Below are 18,353 nucleotides of genomic sequence, written 5' to 3'. Positions count from 1 at the left end.
TCTTTATTCTCCTTGAAAAGTCTCTTGACATGTCCTCTTTGACAAAACACCTAAGCAGAATTTGCCAGTGTCAGGCTGTACCTAAGCTGAGATCCCTGCTTATTGTAGCAACATATCTATGTGCGTACACATACACGCATGTGAATAGACATATATGTACAAGGGGTGCTCAAAAATCACAGAATTGTAGGGGTTAGAAGGGACCTCTAGAGATCACTGAGTCTTATTTTGCTATGTTGACACACAACATCAGAGGCAGATGTTGATGGTATGGCAGTAGATGTTGAACCTTCCCACCAGTATTCCATTACATTTTGTTGTTGGGTGACAGATGGCAGCAGAGGGGCAGTCTGACAGAATGACATCTGACATGGAGGTGTGTATGAAGTGAAGTGTGGTACTGAAATCCTCTGTGCAGAAAAAAGCTGTCACCCACTGACATTCATTGACACTCGTTGAACATGTACACAGACAAGAACTTACCATTTATATTTTAAATACTATCTTAATTGTTTATATATATATATATATATATTTTTTTTTTTTAATATATATATATTTTTTTTTCCTAAGAAGATTTAGGCCCTGCCTCACATTGGTATGGAAATCATAAGTATTTGCTATGGAAATGCAAACAGCTATTACTGAGAACTTCAGCCTCATTTTTAGTATTTGCCACTTTCAATCCAAGTTTGAAATCAGAAAACATTCTATTAGTGCCATTTGCCTCTTTTCTATGAGCTTAGGTAAAAAACCTGCCCTCTCCTGTCAGTGACACCTGCATTCGAGAAATTATTGCAAGGAGCAGTGAAATGAACAGCCTGAATTTATTTTCTTCAAATGATCAATCTCAGAGCTTCATAAAAATTAATTTTCAGGAAAACTCCATGCACAAAACCATTAATTTTCTAATGACAGACAAAAGCCAGTGATATCTTCACCTCAAATCTTGATGCCAAACAGGAATGAAAAACTAGGAGATTCAGGAATTATTTTATTTTGCTGATTAACCTTAATATATATACAAGTCTGTACTTTAGCTTATTAAGACATTATTTAGAATTAACCCAGACTTGAGCCTTACAGTTATTTTTACATTTTCATTAATTTCCTCCATAGCCTCCAGTCCCATTTTGTTTTGAGAGCTATTCACAAACCCAAGGAGAGGTAAACAAACCTTCCTCTGCACAGCTGCAAACAGAGTGTGAGACAAGTATGAACAGAATACCATTTTTCAGCCTGAATCATCACATCGCTTCAGTTTGGGGGACTATCAGTCCCTTATGCACAATAAATCAAATTTAGGGGTTTTGAGGCCAAATGGAGCTGCAAGCCAGACAAATATTTCAGAATACAGTTGGTATAGAAATGTAGCTTTTCATCCAATTACTATGTAGGACACAGTAACTTCCTATTAAAGAGGTAATAATAGTATCCTGCATTGGAGGCATTCAGATATTGCAGCTATTCAGGATTATACCAGAAGCATGAACAGGGTGTTATTATTAGTCAGACACATACTGGGATTTTATTGGTAAGAGTTTTTGCTCTTTTATTTACCTCATTGGCAGAACAAGGTCTTCTGTTCATACAGGAATGTATTTTTAGGAAGTATATCAAGATCGCTTTGATTTCACAAAGATGCTCATTGAGTAAATTAACACTGATTAATATTAAGCTTTATCTTCATATGGTTTCTAACAGTACCTTGACATTTAAAGCCTCCACTCAAAAGCTGTTGCTGTTTTGCATTCCCATAATCTTGAAAAACCCAGAACTAACTTTTTCTAGGTATATGGCAATTTTTTTGTTGTTGTCAGTAGAGAATGGCCCAGATGGAAGGGCAGAGAGGGGGAGGAAAGAAATAGCTGATGTATATGATAAAGGCTTTGCCACTTTCCTAGAATCACTGAATCATATAATACCCTGAGTTGGAAGGAACCCATAGGGATCACCAAATCCAACTCTGGGCTCCACATTGGACCACTCAAAATTAAACCATATGTCTGAGAGAGCTGACTAAATTCTCCTTGAACCTTAAGGCCATGTCCACCACTCCCTGGTGCAGACCCTTCCCTTGACTCCCAGATGCCCCTCCCCTGGCACAGCTCCATGGTGTTCCCTCAGGCCCTGTTGCTATCACACAGAGCAGAGCTCAGCACTGCCCCTCTGCTGCCTGTGATGAGATGCAGACACCATCAGGCCCCCCCTCAGCTCCTCTGCTCTGGGCTGAACCAACCAAGGGCCTCAGCTGCTCCTCATACCTCATGCCCTCTATAGCCTTCACCATCTTCATAGACCTCCTTTGGACACTCACTTTATAGCTTTATGTCTTTCTTATTTTTTTAGCTGCTTTGTTTTTCCCCTCTGTTTAAGGTGTCAGAATTGCATGTTTAAAATGAAAAATGTAAAAGCTGAGATGGTATCCTTATTGTCTTTCTGATTAACAGCTTTAGAATTCAGCTGATTAAGGGAAACCTGGGATAAAGAAAAATATAAGAATCAATACAGACAGAGTGACTTTCATACCCAGTGCAGTTCAAAAACAACTGTACTATGATTATGCAAATCAGCCACTCACCAAAATGCAGAGATTTACATAACGGAGAACAAAATTCTTCACAGTTATGCCTCAGTAACCTTACAGGATTCCTGCACTTTAATTGTGTGACTCATTGTAATAAAACGATACCACTCTCTTTATTCAGAGTGAAATGTACGTTAGGAAATCACCATTTTGTATGATTTGTGTGTTTTTGGAGCCTACGCTCTCCTGCCACAAAAAGAGATTTATGTGCTTCTTTAAAGAGACAGAAATAAATGCAAAGCTAGGATTTCTGCTTGTATCAATCAATATTTTAACTGGGTTTACATATTACATCACTGTTCTTGTATCAAATGTATATTGATACAAATGGTCCCTTCCTTCTACTCGGAACTTCTATTTCCTCATTTTATTAAATTCATCATTTTTGGATAAAATAAGTCTTTGCTGTTGCATATATCACAGGAGGAAACATCAGTGTCACTTAAATTGCATAGACCCTACACTGTAGTTTTGTAGATGAAATCTTAAAAGGGATCATGATATTTTTAGTTAGTTAAATATGTCTAGCCTACTTAACTTGAGACATTTATGTTTCTATAAAACATTATTTTTGAAAGATGACTGTCCTATTACAAGCCACATGGAAGGGACAGTTATTTATTCAGCTGGGTATATTTTGTTGTACCTTTATTTTTGTCATCTGTTAGTGGATTTTTTTTTTTTTTTTAATTTTACTTTATTTTATGTTATTTTATTTTATTTATTCTCTCTCTGTGTGTGTGTGTGTGTGTATAGAAACATAACTTGACATTACAGAATTTCCATGGAAATCCGAAAAGAGAAGACTACATTAGACCCAAATACAGCCGTGATTTTCATGGCTGTAACTTAATTACAGGTGCATTTTTTCACAATATGGTTACATTATATCTTATTAGACATCCATTAAATCATGATGGCTTATTTTTCATCTGCAGACATCTTAGGCAAAGGCTAAAACTAGAACTAAAACATATAATTATTTCTTTTTTGCATACAGACAACAAAACAGTGGAAAATCATCCTCTCAAGGTAACTAGCAAGCTTTGAAAGACACCCCTGTCATGTAGGGATGAACACAAAACCTTTGGAAGAGTTTAATGTGAAAGCATATGAGATGAAAAAATGCTGCTGATCCATACTTGTGTCCCATTGGCAAATGTAAGAGAATTGCTGACCATCACATTTTTCTACTAATTCTAAGACTCGATTTCAGGTATCCAGTCTGATTCTACCAGAAAAAATACTGCTCCAATGCTTTCCACATGCCAGAAGTGTTCTTAGACCCAGGTATCCACACTATCCCAAAGAGGCTGATGCACCAATTTCTGCTCTGTTTTAAGAGAGATTCTAAAAAAATTTACAACCAGCTGGTCTAATAATTTTTCTACCAAAAGGAATTCTTCAGCCTCGAAACAGGCTAACAATACCTCATTGAAAACTCCCTACTGGCATAAAAAGAAATGGTAAGGAAATGTTATAATCTTCTTATAGGAAAATGAGGTCTCGTCTCCTCCCACAGACACAAGAGCTGCTGTTATAATTATGAAAGTAATGCCTTCTATTTTATTATGTTCTACCACAACATCGGAGGTGAATGATGATGTGGCAGTAGATGCTGAACTTTCCTGCACTACTCTTACATGTTGTTGCTATGTGACAGATGGCAGCAGAGGGGCAGTCTGACGGAATGATGTCTGACATGGAAGTGTGTATGAAACAAAGGTGTGGCACAATTCTGCCATGTGGAAAAAATGGCACCCACTGACAGTCCATGGCACTTGCTGAACATTTATGGAGACCAAACAGTGGATGTGAACACAGTGAGGCAGTAGATGTTGTGCTTCAGCAGTGACAACAGTAACAGTGGGTCATCTTCAGTGGTGCAGATGTTTATGACCGTGGCATGCAGATTCTTGCACATTGCTGGGTAATATGCAAAAGTAGTAGTGGTGACTATGATGAGAAAAAGCATTTTGTAGCTGAGAATATGCTCTGTCAAATAATGTTACAGTGCTTTTTGCATCTGTGGTAATTGCTCTACTTACATTAAAAGTTGTACAGACAGCCTTGACCATATTTATTCCTTGAAATAGACATCTCAAAACTAGAAGACATTACTACCAGCAAGCAGTCAAGCAGTGCCGGGTAACTGCTGAAGCAACAATATTACTGAAGGAAAAAGTAAGAAGGATATAGAAGACAGTAGGAGATATGTTCATAGTCTTAAGTTTGAAAGACTTTGGGCTTATGTTTCAAGGTGGGGATGTGGTAAAAAATTATTTAAGATACTGTTCTGGGAAAAAAAAAGAACAAAAAAGAGATTCTTACAGGTAGCTGAGGAAAACTAATAGGAGAAGTTATTAAGATATACAGATATACAAATACTAAAGACTAAAATGATCAAGCTAGTCATCCACCACTGCATGGAAGAATGACGGAATAAAGGCAGCTATTTTGGATTAATTCTTCTCAGCCATGGCAGAATTATCAACAACCTCCACAGTTCTCTAAAGAATCAGATTCCCATTTAGTTCAATGTTACATTTAGAGTACTTCTCTAAATTAGGAAAAGAAAGATGCAACATGTTCTGTTCGTGCTCTTAGCAGAAAGCACCATATTTTATAATTACTAAAATGTATTTCATCATAGAGTTGCAAGACATTATTTTTAAAAAGTAGGTAGGAGTGCATTCAAAATTCCTCTGTCTATTTTCCTAGACCTAACAATTACAGTTGTCCATATACTGGGATCAAAACTTACTAAGTAAAATAATATTTACTAAAAAGTGTAATTCACCTTGTATATATAGAATGAGGAGCTGTAAATTAAAAGAATATGTCTAAAATGCTGACAATTTCTCTCTCAGTGTCTCTTTTTTTTCCCCCCCTCTTCTTCTTTAATTCTAGCAGTTTTGTTTTCCCATGATATCATCAAGCAATTTCATTTCTGTATGGGCAGCACTGGACTGTGCAGATTACCAAACTAATGACATATGGACTTCTTACCACTGTAACACATCTACTCCTGCAAGTGAGAATTTTGAGCGACAGAGCAAAGCTGTTTGATATCACTTCTGCAAAAACTGCATCTGCCAGATTGCCAAGATCCATCTCAGAGATTAAAAAAATAATAATTGATTATTATTCTGATTTGCTTCCTGTCCTTATTATTAATGCAGCATTTCTTTACATAAATTATAATATTCTAAAAATGAAAGCTACTCTATATGTTAAAACACTCAGCATTTACATTACTCTGAAGTAAAAATTGTTAGAGATTCAATTTCTCTGTAGTGCCTGCTGTGGAAACACAGACACACAGAGTTTAACCTCCATTTATAGAAAAGTGCCAACATTATCTGCTTGTATAATTGGGTTAAAATATATATATATGTATATATATTCTAACTTATATGAAATGATACCGAAAGTTCTGCGTTAGTTGCATATTTAATACCAGGGGCATATATTAAAACATACCAAACAGGCTCTAGCAGACAGTAATTATCATAAACAGCAGAAAGCTAACAGAAATATACAAACCAATGACTTAACTTTGAACCAACAATTTCTAGCAAAGACTGAAAGAACACTAATGACTTGAAACCTATCGACTTGGTGGAAATATGAATTGGTACTTTTAAAATATCCAGCATGGGTTTAAGAACTCATGCCAACAAAGTTCAATGACAGAACTCAAAGAATTACAGAGAAGGAAAAGAATGACATTTTCTTATAGCTATCTCCTTGTTAGAAAGCCACTTTCCCCCCTCCATTTTACATTTTCTAATCTCCAAAGGTAAGCAGTACCTTTTTTTTAAGTAGGGTCAAATTTGGCCTTCAGGTAATATGCACACACCATTTGTAATAAACATAAATTCCTAAGTGTTATTGTTAGGAGATACTTTGCTCCTTGTACCCATTACCACTGTGAAGACCTCTGGCCTGCCCAGTTTAATGACTCAGCAATAATTTATCAGTAAATGTTGCAACGATGATCTGACATATCAAGAAAAGTCCCAAATCACATATGAGTTTGTCTCAATAGTTTCTTCTACAATTAATTTGGAGCTCTCTAAACTGAGTTAATCTCCTGATTATTTTATCTGGACTTGAAAACATTGAGTACAATCTCTAAATAAACATCAGGACATTTCTGTTATATCTAATCTTCCAGTAGAAGCTTTTAATCAATCAAGTTTTACTCACGTGGAATTTTGTTCAGTTCATTCATGAACTTCTCTTTTAATTTGGAAAATGCATCTTCTTTTCCTCCCCCTCCTCCGGGAGCGGCTGGCTCGGTGACATTGCTTGGAGGAGCTGCTGCTACTGTGGTTGCTGGCGGGGCTGCCAGGGCCTCATGATGACTTTCACTCACCATTGTAACCCTTGTGGAACCTGCTGTTGGAGAAACAAAAAAAAAAACAACAAACAACAAACATGAAGAACATGTTTACATCATGAAAACAAGAGCAACAGCAAACAGAAAACATGTTTACGTTATGAAAAAGGACCTCATATCAATCAAAGACTAAATAGGCAGGATGTCACTTGGTGCTCATGCTTACTGAGTAAACATGACCGTGTCAATGCACTGCTTCATGTTCTTCATACAATATTTATTAGAACAGAGAGAAAAGTCTCTTGCAGGGTTAATTTCAGCCAGAATCATTTTAGTGCTCAGTGTTCCTCTTCAATCAGACTGAATTCTGAACTGCTGAAATTGAAAACTCAGAATTCTTGTAAAACTCAAGCAGATTTACCTTTTGCTCTTCAATTCTGAAAGAAAAGGCACAAAGGGTAATTAATGCTCCCTATGTACAGATTTCACAATGATTTACAGAATTACTTACCTATGAGAGTGACAGAAGTGCAGATTACAGCTAGAGTTTCAATATCAAACAAATGAAGTGATAAGGATGTAGTAAAAACACTTCATACTTCCCTGCCAAAGTAATAAGCTATTGTTTTATACTTAAGCAAGTTGTATATTAAACAAGAATTGATTTGCATCCATTTTTATCTTTATTTATTGAAGGCAATTTTCCTTCCAGCTATTATGTGTGACATTTGCTACTGACAATATTCTGTTAAATTATTCACATGTCTCATTGGAGTATTCATGAAGCTATGACATCTGTGGGGTATCTAAACGCAGCCATATTGAAGAATCTGAAAGGCTGTCACAAGCATAACGCATTGCAATATTTTTCATTTAATGGGCATTTTGCAAAGCCTCTTTTTGAGCTTATGGTATGAGGTAAGGAATCTGGGGCCAGCAGGGTGAAGGTGATTACACAGTGCAATTTCAGTACTATCAGAAGGCTGGTTGAAATGTTTACATTGGTTTGAACACACTGTTCTGAATTTCTGCTGCTTCCTAAATAGCACTAATCTGACTAATCATGTTTTGTTATTCTTCAGAAAACCAGAGGGAGAAAGAGTTTGAAAGATAACAAACACTCATTATTGCTCTGAGTGCACAATTGCTCTCAGTCCCAAAAGAAACTTGCCCTTGGACCTTCTGTTGAAAAATTTAAACATTATACAAAAAAGGTAACACATCAAAATTAAAGGGGCATAGAAGCATCTGACTGTATGCAACATGATAGATCGTGAACTTTTCTGCCTTACGTTACCACTTTCACAGATGCTGCTAAGTGTAACACTATAGTGTGATGGAAAGCACAGCAGTAATTGTGGGGTAGCAAAATCCTATGCTGCAGCAAGTGAGGATATGCCCAAATATAGCAGCTGTAGACACTGAAACAAAAGAACGAACCTGCTTACCCTGGGTAGGCCTCAGGTATGCAAGGATCTCCAGCAAGATACCCTTAGCTCCACTGCCAACCCTTACATGAGGTCTGAGAAAGGATGGATCCTGACTCCACTCTCTCCAGTCACCGTGGTGCATTGCATACATCTGAACTCTTCTGTGATGGCCCTGCCTTCCCACCAGGCGCTCAGACACTGTTTCAAGACATGACTTAGCATTCCTGATACACTGAGAATGCTAAAATCTCTACAACAAATGAGGATTGGCTTTTTGTCCTTCAGCTTTGCTTGTGTAAGTCCTCAGTTAGGAAGATACAGTGCATGCTCAACTGCAGGCAGATGAACCTTTGGAAATCACCAGTCATTACACAGGGGTCTGCACATAAGAGTATTCTGGAACTGAAGTCATCCTTTAACACACCATCTGAATAAAAAGGTGTTTGGCCATGTTCTGAAGTAGCAGTTTGATGGGTATTTTGCAGCAGTTTTATTGAGGCAGCACTGAATGAAGCAGTATTCCCTGCCTGCCCGTTGCTTATGCCTTTGTCCTCACAGTCTCTAGCCTAATATAAAATCATGTTGATGTTGACAAAGTGTGTGTATGTGAGATAGTTACATAAATATTTCATGCACGTGCGGTCTTATCTATTTGCCTGTAACAACATGGGAGCAGTTCGCTATCTAAAGCAGACCAAAGCTGATGGAAAGATTCCAGTTAATATCCATGAACTTTGGCTCAAGCTTGATGCCTGCAAAGATTTCCCTCCTTGCCTCTCGCAATAACGATTGGGAAAAACATGTAGAGCATAATTTGTGTAGTATAGAATTATGTGCCAGCTCTTTCAGGCTAGGAGACTTTTTCCATATGCTCTGATGAATGCCAAATACTATGAAGCAAAACACGCAGAGCCATCAGCTGTAAACATTAATGCTGTTTTATATTATAGCGTTTTGTCAGTGAATGTCAGTTACATCAGAAGAAAAGTTGTATGATATATCATAATTAAATCAAAATTAAATTGCTTAATTATAATATATTGGTTAATTATTTCAGGCCTGGCAGTTGGCTATTTTATTTTGTAACGGAAGACACAATTTGCAGTGATGACTTTCAGCTAATTAAAAATTAAGGCAAATGTAATTTATTTGCTTCTAGTTTTGGAGCTGTATTTTGAAAATATATTAGGAGAATAAATTTGAAGTGCTACACTTTCATTTATTAAAAAAATAAATAAAAAAATAGAAAGGAAGAAATAACGAACAACCGTACTTCTCTGATCTCCAGGAACAATCCTCAGCAGAGCCCTAGTGCAGATAGAGGTTACTACATCTAATGAGGCATGCACAAATGCTTTGAGACTTGCTACAGAGCCTTTGACCTTTACACGCCAATGACACTGTCCTGATATTTTAAATAGGTGTGAAGAAGCTGAAGAAGCATCTTCTCTCAAGAAAAGCTGTCTGCAGGAAAGAATTTTCTGAAGAGCACATGCCCACTCCCTCACGGAGATAACATCTGATAGCTTCTATTATTGTAATGCTGCAGCTTCCCACTATAATGGTATAAACACTGTTGTATTATTAGAGACTGCAAAGTACTGGATAATTAGATTTAAATTGGCCTTTTTCAAGAAAAAAAAGAGGTTACTTTAGTGCTGCAGTGCATTGCTAAAGGTAAAGATCTACAAAAGAGGGGCAGATTATCTGCCATTTATGAAATGGCAGTTGCAAGCAAAAATTTCTTATAGGTTAAAAAATGGGAAGTCATATAATTCAATTATGCTTCTCTTGTGGTGTTCAGTTCTGTGATGATAATGCCAGTCATGAAACAATACATGTTGCATGTGTAACATGCAGTCGTAAGTAAGAGTACATTTACGGTCATAAACAAAATACCTATTTCATTTACAAGGTTCTATAAAATACACAACAAAGCATAGTCCCTGAGCATACTAACTCTTTGGAATGCATTCCCCATCCTGAATAGTGCCATAAAATCCTTATGAAACAGTTGTGAAGCAAACAAACCAAACCCCTGAAAATACATATAGAATGCATGGAAGTAATGCCTGTCATTTCTATACAGAAACAGGCAAGTGTTGACTGAAAATGCAGACACGGTGATTTGAAGCCTTGAGGAAGTTGCGGATTTAGAGCCCTACTGTTCCCTATGCAAGAAAGATCCTGACAAAAATGACTATCAGCTCCAAAACTGACAGAATTTCTACATCATTTCCTCTGAAAAAGAAGCATCTGAATAATTTACAAATGTGCCCTGGAGATTCACAGAAAGGAATATATACAAAGTACTGGCTGACTGCCTGTGTATTCTGGTATGGAACTTGTTGGAAGGCACCTCTTGAGAGAGGAGTAAAGAAGAGAGTCAGACTTCAGATGTGGCTGATTACAGAGCATGGAGTAGCCTCAGAAAAAACACGTGTTCCAGAAGCAACAACTTCTCTTTGCAAACATTCAGGCATATCTGAAGTGGGACGTGATCCACCTGGATGGACTAATCCCATGGGAAACTGATACTTGATTTACATGTTTCTTGAAAAATAATCTGAATAATGTGACAGCATTAATGAGAGAGATATGGAATGTTCATAGTGAAGCCTATGAAATTCTTCGGGATATGGAGCAAAAGCAGAACAGACTACCGTCTTAAGCAGGCTCCCAGGGCAGTGGTCACAGCACCAAACCCACTGAAGTTCAAGAAGTATTTGAACAATGCCACCAGAAATAGAGTTTAAATGTTGTGTGGACCTCTGTTGGACTTGAGGTATCCTTGTGGGTACCTTCCAACCTGTGATATTCTATGATTCTGTGATCTTCTGCCAAAAAAAGTGGGGAGAAAGGAAGGCTCAAATGACAGCAAAGAGAGTTTGTATAGCTCCTATGTGGTTAACTGACAGCACATCCATCACAGCAGATACTGAAAAATTTAGTGAATACTTAATCCAATAGTCTGAAATTTTCTGTGTGTTGAACTTCTGTCAATATAACTTTGATTTCTTCCCTTACTTGCTGAATACAAACAGGATGCAATGAGATGGTGAATAGGTCAGACATCCCACTCTGACCAGAGGAGGTATCATGAGGTATTTACTGGAGACTGTCCTTTTATTTTGCTGCTTCTCAGATTTTCTGCCATACTAAAAATTTAAATCATACAGATGTAGTGAGTAACTGTGTAAGTTCTCAGAGGTAACTGTCACCATTTATTCAGTGGACATTGCTGTAGCTGTAACAGCTACAGTCAGTGTACCTCCGTAAACATGCAAAGCTATAAACTGGCATCTGGACTGCTAAATGGTATTTCCTGCACAGCTTTATCTGTTCAGCATCCCAGTAGTTACACAAAACTTGGAATGTGATCATGTTATCTGAGAAAAAAAGAATCACACAGAAACATCACTCGTGTTATTCTGTTGTTTTTTGTTTGCCATGCACTGAGAGAAAGAAATGATTGGCTTTCAAATGTGCTATGGCCAGGGTAAGTACCAGGGAAAGATTTGACACCACAGTGAGAATTTACCCTACTCCATTAGACTGTTTTAATGAAATTAATTCATAATTAAGAAGATGGGAACATTACTAGAATGTCTAAAGATATCTACTATAAACGATCTCTTCCTAGATTGAAGTATTCTGGGATGTTAATAATACATTTTATAGTCATTCATATTCTTATTAATGAAATATGCTATCTTTCTGGCTTCAGTAATAGACATTTATTTTAAAAGACAAGCTCAGAAAAGAGACTTTCTTGCCTTTTTCTAAAGATGGGTCTGTAACTACATTTTCGGAAGAATGGAAGGTCATGCTAAAGATGACATATCAAAACAGCCTTTTCACTGCTACCACAGAGGCTTACAATGCAATCTGTATTTAGCAGTGCTCAGAACCAACGTGTCATGGGAATAAAGGGTTTGATGAAGAACTTGGGTGGGATAATTCAGGTGCCCCACCTGTGCTCCTCTGGATACACAAATATTGCTCCTCTACACCCCAAATTGCCTCGCTGCCCCTCTTTGAGTAGAGAAGAAACATTTCTCCTGCTGCCATATGTAAAACATCAGACCAGCTAAAACTTTCTAGATTCCAGTTATGCATTAGCTCTGTAAAACTGTTTTCTAATGCTCACTGCTAATATTACATCAATAATTTTGTTGTCCTGACTGAATAAAAGCAAGACAAATCACCTATATCTCTCCTGCATTCCATGGCCAGTATCAGTCTCCAGAATTTCCTTAAAATAGCAACAAATATTTCAGAGTAACAGCTGAAAGAAAGTAACTTAAGTTACTTTAATTAGACTTAAAAGAATTTTGCTCTTCTGCTTAGACATCTATTCAGTTATTATTTGAGGCACTTCTGACAGGTAACTGTTCAGAAGTTTTGTGTATGTAGATATGAATTCCACCTGTAGAACTTCTAACAGCCACATAAAGCATGGATGTCTGTGCATTAGGGGATAAGAAGAACCTGAAAAGTCAGGAGAAAATGAAATCTGGTAAGATTTCCTGGCTAATATTCTTACTGAAAGTCTATTATCTTAGCATGGCTTAAATCCAAACAATATCCCTACCTCTGGGTACTCTTCTTAACCTGATTCACTTTTTATTTTCTTTATAATTAAAAAAATATAGCACACATGTAGGATAAGAATAGAATTGTCCACAGTTGCCTGTAATGATAAACATAAACATTTCATTTAACTGAAATGGTTAAAAAATATGATTTCATCTCCAAGCATGTTTCAAAACTAACCATATAATGTCACATGAAATTATCTGCACAGTGGAAAACAGTATTTTATAAGAAGCATGGACACTGACAATTGGAATAATACAAACTCTTCACTACATGGCATAAGATATGCTTTTCTCCCTCAGCTTCCTGATTACCTATTATTAAGTAAGGTGGAACAATTCAACATACATGGCTCTGAAATCTCTCATGCTGCAGAGTCTATGCAAGGGAAAACTTGCTCCCCCTTTTCAGAAAGAAGAGTAGTCTGCTGATATGCAATCTGTGAACAGCTATTCACTGTGCGTTTTGCAGTACCAAGCAATACAGAATGATATTTTAATTTTTAACGTTAAATTGTTAATAAGATTGCTGTTTAAGTTATAATAGTGAGGCCAATGCTAATTATTTTCCAGGTAAAAGCCATAATTTTTCGACTGTGCTGCAAAGTTGCTTTCCTTAATGCCAGAGCCAGAGAAACCATAGGAGCTCACAAGGAAACATAAAAACTGAGAGCAAGGAGTAATGTGGCAAGTCAAGAGTGGCAAAGTCCCATGCACACGTTCACTGTATAAAATGCCTGTTTCCCTGGCTGCATTTTAAAACTGTAATTTTCCCCTAAGTACATGATATTTCTTAGTCATGCATTTCTTCTGATTTTTAGAGGTAATGGGGCTGGAGACAGGCCTGTCTCTCTGGGTGTCGACACTGTGGTAATGTTTCAGCAGCAGTGAGGTTACCAAAGCTGTCAAAGCATCAGAATATGTATAATTTAACCCCTCTGCCTTCCTCTACTGCTGCAAATGCTGCTTCAGAATGACTGAGGTCCTTGATACCAGCTAGAGTTATGAATAGGAATGAGAGAGAAACTGCAGCAATTTCCTCCCACATGATCATTCTGTCATCTTTCCCACTTGCATCTTGTTACCCGAAGCTGTAATCTGCATTTCTACTCTCCTGGTATTCACTTCCAGACTTCCCTCATACAGCAGTGTAAAACAAAAGAATTTATATAAAAATTAGTGTTCAATTGCATTTACGCATGAAATTCTAATATAGTCCAGAGAGAATTCTCATTCTATAATCGTTTTAAAGTAATCTTGCAAATAATGATGCCCTTTATATATCAATAAAGTCCTTGTTGTGTACACTGCATAAAATCAATTTATATTCACATATTTGGCTACTGTCCGATCAATGTCTCTAATAAAGCCTATTGCTTGGGGAGTGTCACAGAGATTTGCTGTGATGTGGAAGATTCATAAGGAATAAAACAACAGAAATTGTAAAATAACATGAAGAGAGATGCTATTAATATTCCTGGTTTGATACCTTTGACTTTTCCTCATGTTGAGGTTCAGTATACACCCCAATTTCTGCAGTCAGTTATCATGGGATAAGTGAAATTAATTAGGAACATGCAGGAAAGAACCTGCAGCAAAGAGCAAAACAGAGGAACCTGAGATTTGCAGTTCACTGCCACCTCACGGATTAGTTGAATCTTGGGTTTAGGTTGTGAAATAATTGGCAACTTTGAGTGTGATTTTACTTTGACAAGCTACTATAAAAAAAATGGCACCTTCCTTCTGAAAAAGATCTGCTTTCCGTGTATATACAGTTATATATGCTGAATTTAATAAGTAACACATTCCAAGTTCAACTTTGAGTGTTTTTTTTTTCCCTGTTATATCGCTAGTATAAAAAGCTGAGAGTACACAAGCAAGATTTTATCCCTCCTGTGCATCATGAATACAATTACTATCTTAATTTCAAAGGCCAGTTGATTACATCTGTGAGAACCTACTATGGATTACAGTTATACATGAAAACACGGGATTACATTTTACAGCCAGGCACATAAAGCTTGAGCTGCATTACTGCTGTTAGGTGGGAGAAGGAAGGAGCTCAGCTAGCTTTTCAGACCTCGGGATAAAATTACAAGGCTGGCATTTAGAAAAATGTAAACAATTGGTATTTGGCAGTAAGGCTCCAGGATGCGTCACCTAAGTGTACTAATGGGAAAAAACACTCACATGTGACTGAATTATGTACATCAAGCTTTGCAAATTCTGTGTGGTAAAGGATTGAGATTTTCCAGACACAAGCATTCTTATCTTAAAAATCTCAGGATCAATCAGCTTCATGTAAAATAGTCATGCATGTACAGATACACCTGTCTTTGTATATCTGTCATGGGTGTACATCTCTCAGGTATGAGCAAATGGTATGCTACAGTGCATGCTGTGAGGTGACTGTTGTCATGACTAAACAGATAGCAGTTTTGTGAGGAAAATGCACACACTTCAGAAACAGACACCGATAAAAAGATGGCTAGGGCTTTCTTCTTCAGCCACATCAGAGCAGCACTGAAATCAGGTCCAACCTGGCAAAACCATCAGTGAAAGCCAACTGTCTGTGATAGGTTCTGGTAACTGCAGCTACATGGAAATTACTATTTCATGAACATCATCAATCCAGGAAGGAAGACCATGGGGCGCAGGAAGGATCTGCAATGAGGTTTGTTTTTAAAGTTAAAAATAAAATTAAAAAACATCCTGATATTTATGGTTAATTACTATGCTTATTCTCTGAAGGCAGTCCTATCAACTCATAGAAATAGTCGAAATTGGAACTAATTGTCCCATAATGACTGATACTTTTTCCTGCTGTTGAGAATGATATGTCATCATCCAATAGCTTTCTGCACACAGCAGGAGGGAAAATTATCAATCAATTACAAGACAATTAATTCCTAAGTTTTAACATTTTTCTACTGAAAAGGAAAAAAAAAAAAAAAAAAAAAAAAAAAAAGATCCTAATTTGAGATTAAATATTATGCATCCCCTATGGTGTTTTGGAAAGCTGTCTCTTTAAAAGTTGTCCTTCTAAATACCTGGAATGATTTTTAACATTTCTAAGCCTGAACTGAGGCAGTTTATAAAATCTTAGTGTAAACACTGTTCTGTTTTTGTATGCCAGATTCCAGTTATTTCTGCAGTTATTTCTCTAGGTGAACAATTTAGCAAGGGTCCCATTCACAAGAATTTTGTACCTAACTCACACATGAACAATACTAAAGAAAACAATTTCATAGTAAATGTAAGGGAATAACAAAAGTAAATGAAAAAAAAAATAATAAAGAATACTCAGGTTTTTAGAATCCCATTATAGTTAAGGACTGAATACCACTAGGGATTTTCATACATTCAAAACTTTGAGTTTCTTCACGCATGCAAATTTGTGACTCATCTCTCTAGATCAGAAGGCCCTTTGGTTAGACTTTGGCCAAAGCTTCCTTCATGAGTGAGCTCTCCCATCAGTGACTCTTTCACAGAATGGTGTTGCAGCCTCTGTTTGTGCTCTGAAAGGGAAGAATCATCTCTGTTCTGTTCTATTTTTTGAAAAGGAAGATTTTGGGTGCCTGCCGGGAGAGGACACTCACCTCACCTGGAAGAATGTGGTAGAGACAGTTTGCAGAAGGAGCAGGATTTATGTCTTACTCCCATTTTAGCACATCCTGCTGATCAGGCAGCTCCTCGCTCAGTGTGCTGGCTTCCATTTGGAGGTATGTACATTTTGGAAAGGAAGCTTGATCAAAAGTTATGACACAGTCCAAGGTTGTAGAGAGTAGGGGAGTTTATATGCACAGCACTGGGGTCCCTCAACCTGGATTTCCTTGCATATACGAGATGTCTAAAGCAGTCTGGAGTCCCTGGCTGTAGGTCACATCACCCATTTCTGTCTGGAAGCTCAGCACAGATTTGAAAGAAACTCCTCATCTGTCTGTATCCTCCAAGCGCTCAGCTGGACAGAGGCCAACTGAGATGCTGGGGATGAATTCTGAAAACCGTCCTTCTGCGTGCCTCATCTATGCTGGCAGGTGAAGTCCCAGAGCATCGTGCCCTTTTAGACCGAGGGATGGATCTACCCTAAATTTGGACAACAGTGTGCAGTAGCATTCTGACTGAGGCAGTGATTGATAGAGCACTCTGCCTCATTAGCCACTTACTGCTGCAGGAGGGCAACTAAGGTTAGTGCTATTGCCAAAACAACCCGGGGAGATAGAAATCCTACTTAATAGGCATGGCTGATTTATTGCTACTGTTGGCTTTCCCAATTTTGTTATGCGCTTCTTCCTTCAGCCTGGTACAGTTCTTGTTTTAAGCCACTGACTCAGTGCTTGTTGGTGGGAAAATGCTGTTAAAAGCCTGCAAGTAGGATAACTCAGTTTTTCTAGTCTGTGTGTGCAAACTTGAGTAAATTTTACTCCTGCTTTTCAGAAATAATTAAACCTGGGCTGCTGGCTGCAGTGTGGTTATTTTTTAATACAATATATCATGTTAAATTCTTACAGTCAAACATCCTCGTACACACTATCATATACTCTAAGTTTTCCTGTAGATGTAGCTGATCGAGCTGACTGTCTAAATGGGACATCAGAAGAAGGTCTGCAGATACACTAAGTGCTCTACAGTTAGCATTCATGCAGAAAAACAGCAGTTTTAAGAGAGCAAAATGTGGTAGAAACTGAGTTCTACTTTGTATTGGCTTATTTACATAATTAAAAAAATCTGTTTCAGATCTTAATTTCTTTGATGATGCTGATGACATTCACACTGTTTAACTGAATGCTTCAATGTGATTATTATATATATATATTTGCTTATTCATTTTTCTTTTTTCTCCTCTTCTTTGTTTATTCTGAAGCTCTACACTCAGTTATCGCACTATAATCACGTGTTGATCTGAACCTCAACTTATAAACACAGTACATTTAAAAATGAAAAGTAAAAAAAAAGAAAACCCTAAGCATACTGTGCAGGAAAACAATCTGTTGCCACAGAGCACAGAACAAAGATACTTACACAGTCAGCTCCCACTTTTCTAGGTCACCATAGCTGGTGTACTACTATGCCTCTTTATCAAACTTTGAGCTGAATATTGTGGCAACTGGGGGAGCTTCAGCACACAAAGCAAAAATCCTGTGAGACTGTGTGCTGGCCTTGTCTGACTGGTGAGCTTGGCTGATGGGCAAGATAGCTCCATGCTCATGCTCCCTGCTGCTCTGTGTGCTCAAGAGGAGGAAGCTGCTGAGACAGAGAAGTGATAATTTTCATTTCATATCCAGCCTCTGGTAGCTATCTTTCTGCCCTTTGCAATCTGTAAATCACAGTGCATTGCTCTGGAAAGGATGAGGATACCGAGCCAAAACAGAAGCAGTATGCAGGGAGGCCAG

General features: G+C 37.5%; 1 protein-coding gene across 5 annotated transcripts in view; it reads right to left on the bottom strand.

Annotated features, from left to right (window-relative positions):
* The window catches only part of SYT1 (synaptotagmin 1), a 337,265-nt gene that overhangs the window by 111,452 nt on the left and 207,460 nt on the right, over positions 1-18,353 (bottom strand). For 3 of the 5 annotated variants that reach the window (XM_072329803.1, XM_072329836.1, XM_072329819.1), the window contains one exon: positions 6,800-6,991. In XM_072329803.1, the coding sequence (XP_072185904.1) occupies positions 6,800-6,971 (172 nt within the window). In that variant the 5' untranslated portion in view covers positions 6,972-6,991. The remainder of the gene's footprint in view (positions 1-6,799; positions 6,992-18,353) is intronic. The other 2 variants (XM_072329810.1, XM_072329828.1) reach the window with 1 other exon arrangement.

This window comes from Excalfactoria chinensis, chromosome 1 (assembly GCF_039878825.1).
Source record: "Excalfactoria chinensis isolate bCotChi1 chromosome 1, bCotChi1.hap2, whole genome shotgun sequence".
Classification (NCBI taxonomy): Eukaryota; Metazoa; Chordata; class Aves; order Galliformes; family Phasianidae; genus Excalfactoria; species Excalfactoria chinensis.
This window is presented reverse-complemented; position numbering and strand designations above follow the sequence as displayed.